Source organism: Rattus norvegicus, chromosome 8 (genome assembly GCF_036323735.1).
Source record: "Rattus norvegicus strain BN/NHsdMcwi chromosome 8, GRCr8, whole genome shotgun sequence".
Taxonomy (NCBI): Eukaryota; Metazoa; Chordata; class Mammalia; order Rodentia; family Muridae; genus Rattus; species Rattus norvegicus.
Genome location: NC_086026.1, coordinates 33,823,270 through 33,829,269, shown reverse-complemented (window position 1 = coordinate 33,829,269; position 6,000 = coordinate 33,823,270). Strand labels below are relative to the sequence as shown.

General features: G+C 46.2%; 1 protein-coding gene across 1 annotated transcript in view; it reads left to right on the top strand.

Moving 5' to 3' along the window:
* Positions 1 to 818: 818 nt before the first annotated feature.
* Jam3 (junctional adhesion molecule 3) overlaps positions 819 to 6,000 on the top strand; it is a 60,846-nt gene continuing 55,664 nt past the window's right edge. The window contains 1 exon segment of the mRNA NM_001004269.1: positions 819 to 911. Within this exon segment, the coding sequence (NP_001004269.1) occupies positions 836 to 911 (76 nt within the window). The 5' untranslated portion in view covers positions 819 to 835.

Below are 6,000 nucleotides of genomic sequence, written 5' to 3'. Positions count from 1 at the left end.
AAAAAACGGGTAAAAAACCCTCAAGTGACAAGAATTACACTTGTACTGTGTAGGACACACTATTGGGGACACCATTAGGCTTCAGGTCTACCAGAGAAATGAATCATACTTATATAGCATGTTATTATATTTATTTAGTGGGTATATCTTGCTAATGTTTATTCAGATTTCAGCATTTTCTCCTTTCATTACATATGGTATCAGGGGCCCTACAGGTGTGAAAATACTACTGTTTTAAAAAAAAACTATATGGCCATATCTTTATTTGTAAAATAATTTCTCTAATAAAAAATGGTTTATTTTATTTCATGTGCATGAGTGTTTTGCCTGCATGTATGTATGCACACCACAGACACGTTTAGTGCCGTCAGAGGTCAGAAGAGGGTGTCAGATTGCTTGGAACTGGAGTTAAAGATGGTGTGAACCACAATATGGGTGCTGGGAATGGAATCCGGGCCGTTGAAGAGCAACAGGTGCTCTTCTCTGCTGAGCCATCTCTCCAGCCCCATCATGCCTAAATTTTAATGGAGTAATCCTTCTTAGATCTGTAGCGATAATCTACAGTTTCATAAATCTACCCCGCTTCCTTCCCAGACACGCTTTTTAATTCTCCTCCGGCTAAGTTCATTGACAGAGGTAGCACCTGGAAGCGCTGAGCATCGTTGCATCCATAGCAACCAGACTGGAGCTTTCTCGGTCACTATGGTGCCGGCTAGGCCGGGCCGCGTGGTCGCTATGGAAACTGGAGGCGGGTCGCAGGGTCTAAGCAGTGTGAGCGCATGCGCACGAGGCCAGTTCTACGCTCCAAGCCTGAGCCCCTCACATTCCCCTCGACATGGCGCTGAGCCGGCGGCTGCGACTTCGCCTGTGCGCGCGGCTACCCGACTTCTTCCTGCTGCTGCTCTTCAGGGGTGAGTTGACGCTTCAGTGCGGCTGGGAAGTGTGGTCTGTGACGATGGGGACAGAGCGACCCGGGCCGCGGTGGAATAGCGGTTTCTGCGCCCAGGACTCCAGGTCCGGCCGAGGAGCTGAGGGGTGGCCTCTGCCGGAGCGTGGCGGGCGCGGCTCAGCGGGCTGTCGGGTCCGGTCTCAGGCTGACCCGCGTGGATGCGACTGGTCCCGGACAGGGACACGGCCCTCTAGAAGGACCGTGGCAGCTGCCTCACGGGCTCTAAAACTTGCTGGAGAAAACACCCCATCAGTATTGTGGTACCCAGAAGTCGTGGACGACGAGCAGCTAGGGAAGCTCCAGAGGCCTGTCCTCCCGGGAGCTGCTGGGGTCAACAAAGAAGCTGAACTGGGCAAGGCCCGCCATCCTTGTGCGGAGATGGGGGCTGCATAGGGATAAGCACCTTTGTTGCAGCGTGGTGGAGACCCTGACTCCCAAGTAGCACCAGGGTCATTTTGATCCCAACACCCTGCTAAACTTGAAAGTTCTGCTCATTTCTTTCTAGTGGAATTCCTGGGAGACACTATTTCCCTGGTCTGTGGGGCAAAAGCACTGTAAAGTTTACTTTGCAGTTAACTTTCCATAAATACCACAGGGCACTTTGAAGCTATTATCTCAGTTCTTAAAACAGCTCAGTGAAGTGGGTTCACAAACTTGGTTTGTGAACCCAATTTTCAGAGGCTAATAGTCTTCTTAAAAATTTTTTTTTTTAATTTCAAAACTGAGGGGCCACACAAGTAGTGCCAAACTTAAGGTTGCATAAGACTCCACTCCTTACTCAGAAGGTAACCCAACCCGGACCACTCCTCAACCCTTGGCTTGTTCCTTGGATTTGTTGCCGCCCACGATGCTCTCCAAGATATACAAATTAATACACCAAAGCCCTGTTGGGAGGCGGGGTGGTCAGGCAAGAAAACAAAGCGGTTTTGTGTTTGATGCTTATTCTAGTGGGGTGCGCAGAGTGGTGGTGGAAAACAGGGGTTCTGGTGCTGAAATATTGGAAACAGGCTTCTGTAGTAAGGATGACCCTTAGCCCGTATTTGTGACCATATATTTTGCTTGATTTAGAAAATTTAAAACCAAATGCAGTTGGGAGATAGAGCTGAGCAGAGGCTAGCCAGGAGAGAGGAGTGTCAGGAATGTCCTGCTCCCACAGTGTCCGTCACACTGACATGTCCTGACACGTCCTATTCACAGACCAGAACAACTCCCTATTGTTGAAGAGATTTGCTAACATGAAAATCTGCAGCTTTTATTGGAGAAACAGTTTGCAGTTGACTTCAGGGATACATTCCTGCTTGGTGATTTGTTAGTAAAAAGCAGAAACTGCTAAGGGCTCATTGCGGATGTTACCCCTCAGGTGGGGCTAATTTGGTGGGTTTCTTGGTATTGAGGGAAAGGAAAGAGTTTCCTATTATATAGCTTTTAGCTTACGTATACCTGAACGCTGTAGGTACTCTTGGGACTGGAGAGAGAGCTCAGTGGTTACAGAGGGGTAGGCCGGCAGAGGACCCAAGTTCTGTTCATAGCACCCAAGTTGGTGACTCAAACAGCAAGGGGGTCCAGCCTCAGAGGATCTGACAAGCTTTTCTGAGCTCTGTAGGCACTCACATTCATACATGTATATGGTCCCTTCACACATAAGTAAAAGTAAAACCTTTAAAAACATGTCATCTTCATAGGGGACAGCTGTGCCTTTTTAATTTTTAGGATTATGCTTTTCACTTGGTATCATTACCGTTTCCGTTTAAAATTGCCAGCTCCTGCCTGCTGTGACGAGTGCTTGCAATCCCAATGCCGTGAAGGCCGAGGCAGGAGGATCACTGTGAGCTTTTTTATTCTGGGATATACAGTGAGTTCTAGGTTACCCTGGGGGCAGAGCGAGACCACAAAAAATTTACAAGTTCCAAGTTGGATGTGGTGGCACATGCCTGTAATCCCAGGATTTGAGGGGCAGAGAGAGGCAGGAGGACCACTGCCAGTTCTTCAAGGCCAGCCTAGACAGAGACCATATTTCAAAAATTAAAAAGAAAAAAAAAGGTAATTTCAAACATAGTAAACATTCCATGTAATTGCTTTTTGCTGGGCTGTATTAGGACAACTTAGTGTGAATTATTTCATTTTGATAAGACTGTGTTACTGGTTCTCTTGTTCTGTGTATGAAGAAACAAGCATGCAGAGGTAAACTTAGAAGTCTCTAGTCTGTGCCAGTTCGGTCTTTGGCCGCTTGTTTATTGTATTCGACAGTGGCAATTCTTATTATGGATCAGTTTAGGGAAATTATCACGCGTTCAAAGACGGACTGTTTGTATATGTATAATATTCCTTTGTGAGATCGGTGACTGGCATGATTCAGCCTTACAGATGATATGCCTCCTCCCCCTTTTGAGTGCTTATGTAGCAAGTCAGTAACTTTCCAGAATTTTTGGTGTGCCAGAGAGAAGACTTTATTTAGAACTGGAACAACAGTTTGTACTCTTGAAGACAGTTTGCGAGATGAAACGTACAGGAATTCCGGACCAACTATTCCAATTCTTCCGTTTACTTGGACTCCTGAACCATGGTTTAGAGTGGCCTACATGGATCGATTGATTGCTTGATTGAACTCAGGGCCCTGAACAGATAGCCTCTACCCTTTTACGGCATTTTAATTCCTTTTGATTACTTGATTGTCACAGTCATTGGCAGGGTCGTACCTGTACTTTTAAGAGAAAGAAAGGACAGCTGATCCCAAAACTTGGATCTGCTTCTCATCTTCAAATGACTTGTCTGTGGTCACAATGCAGGCTGAGGAGACCGAATGGGTGTCTGCTAGAGATCTTAGTCATTAAGTAATTGCAGTATTCACAGTGCTCCATCTCCTATGCTCTGTGGAAGGCGCTCTCAGGGCAGCCCCCAAGGAATAGCCCTATGTCCACTTTCTGAAAAGCGGCAGATGCACAAGCATGCTTTCTGATTGTACATTGTGATAGAAGACGCCACAGCCATAGTGCACCCAAGCACTAGCAGCTGTTAGAGATGCGGTATTAACAAATTCCTTCTTTGTAAATCCTTTGAATTCTTTCAGAGCACAAGTGTGGTAAAAGAAAAGAAAATATGTGTGTGAGTGAGTGAAGTTAGAGTGTGCAGCTGGCTGAGGACAGCCTAGCGATGGGAGGCGGATTCTAGTTTTTCTCCCAAGGTGTTTCTAGTCAGGTCTGTGCGTGTGATGGCATTTGGGCTGAGTGCACATTTTAAATCTTTGCACATGCCTCTGAGTTCTAGCACTGTATACATATATATTCACTGGCATATGAAGAGAACTGGAAACTAAGTTGGGTAAGCACATTCTTTTACACTCAGATTAGCAAGGACACCATCCACTGAATGGGAGCCTAGAGCATTAACTCGCTGCCTCTTTGCCGCTTGTGGTGATGCACAGACATCTGCCTGTTCCTGATGTCCCAGGAAGCAGAGTTCTTTCCGCTTGTGGTGTTTTGGTTTTCTTGCTTCTCTGTGGTATTGATTGTGTGCCCTGCATTGTCTTTCACCCCTGCACCATCACTGTGTGCAGCAGGATTTGCAGTGCTGCTTTGCTCCTCAATCTGTAAGGAAGATTCTTTGTTTAGGTCTTTTTGCCTTTTCTTTCAAAAGTTTCTTTTTCAAATAAATGTTTTATTTTGTGTTGCCTTAGTTACTTTTCGGTTGCCATGACCAAACACCAGGACCAAGGCAACCTATAAAAGAAGGCACTCAATTTGGGGCTCACCATTCTGGAGGGTGAGAGTCCATGACCATCATGGTGGGCAGCGTGGCAGCAGGCAGGTGTGCATGGCACTGGAGCAGTAGCTGAGAGCTTGTATCTTAATCCGTAAGGAGGAGGGAAGGAAAGAAGAGAAGAAGGAAGGAGCTACTTGGGAATGACGTGGGCTTTTGAAACCTCAAAAACCACACCTCCTCCACCCAGGCCACACTTCCCCATCCTTCCCAAGCAGCTTGACCAACTGGGAACCAAGCATTCAAATGTTTGAGCCATAGGGGCCATTGCTACTCAAACCATCACATACATGTATGTACTAGAGTTTTGCCTACATCTTTGTCTGTGCACCATGTGTGCCCAAGGAGGCCAGAAGAAGGCCTCAGATTTTCTGAGACGGAAGTTACAGATGCTTATGAGCTGCCAGGTGAGAACTGGGAGTCAAATTCAGGGCTTTTGGAAGAAAAACCAATGCTCTTAACTACCGAACCAACTCTCCAGTCTCTTAACCACCGAACCAACTCTTCAGTCTCTTAACCACTGAACCAGCTCTCCAGTCCCCATAACTTTATTTGTATGAACGTGTACCTGTTTATCTCTATATGTACCGTATGTATGCACATGCCCAGAAGAGGTCAGGTCCTCAGAACTGAAATTAGCAGGTGGCTTGGAGTAAACACTTGTGTAGGTGCTGGGACCAGAACTGGGTACTCTGCAATTGATTTACTCTGTTTCTACAGTTACTGTTACAATCAGATTCTAACAGTCATATCGTCTGTCATGTCTGGACTTCGACTCACAGTAACCTTCCCTGTCTGAACAATCATATTTCATAGTCTGTAGTTCATTTCTTTCCAGCCAGCACTTAAGTCAGGCACTATTCACCACAGTGGGGCACACAGTGAGTGAGGAGCCCAGCCCTTGTGTGTATGACCATTCACACTGGGTTTTGGCCAGTGGTGTGAGTACAATTAGCAGTGATGTTAAAAAAGAAACTGACCCAGGACAGAGATGGCTCTGGCAAGCCTTGCCTGCCTGTCTTTGTCACTTGAAAGCCAGTTAACATTTTTAACCACTCTCTGTGTCTAGGCATTTTTAGTGTATCTTATTTTAGTTCGGTGGCTTCAGGAGCGTCAGGGTAGTCTCAGTTTTTACTGTAGTAGTTGTTGTGGAAGGAAATGGTCTTTTTCTGTCATCTACTCTGTGTAGCTGCAAAGTTACGAAGAAAAACGTGGAGAGATGTTTATGAGGCACTTTAAAGGACAAGGGCTGCCACTACCACAATTTGTGATTCCAGTTATGTAAAACACCAGGG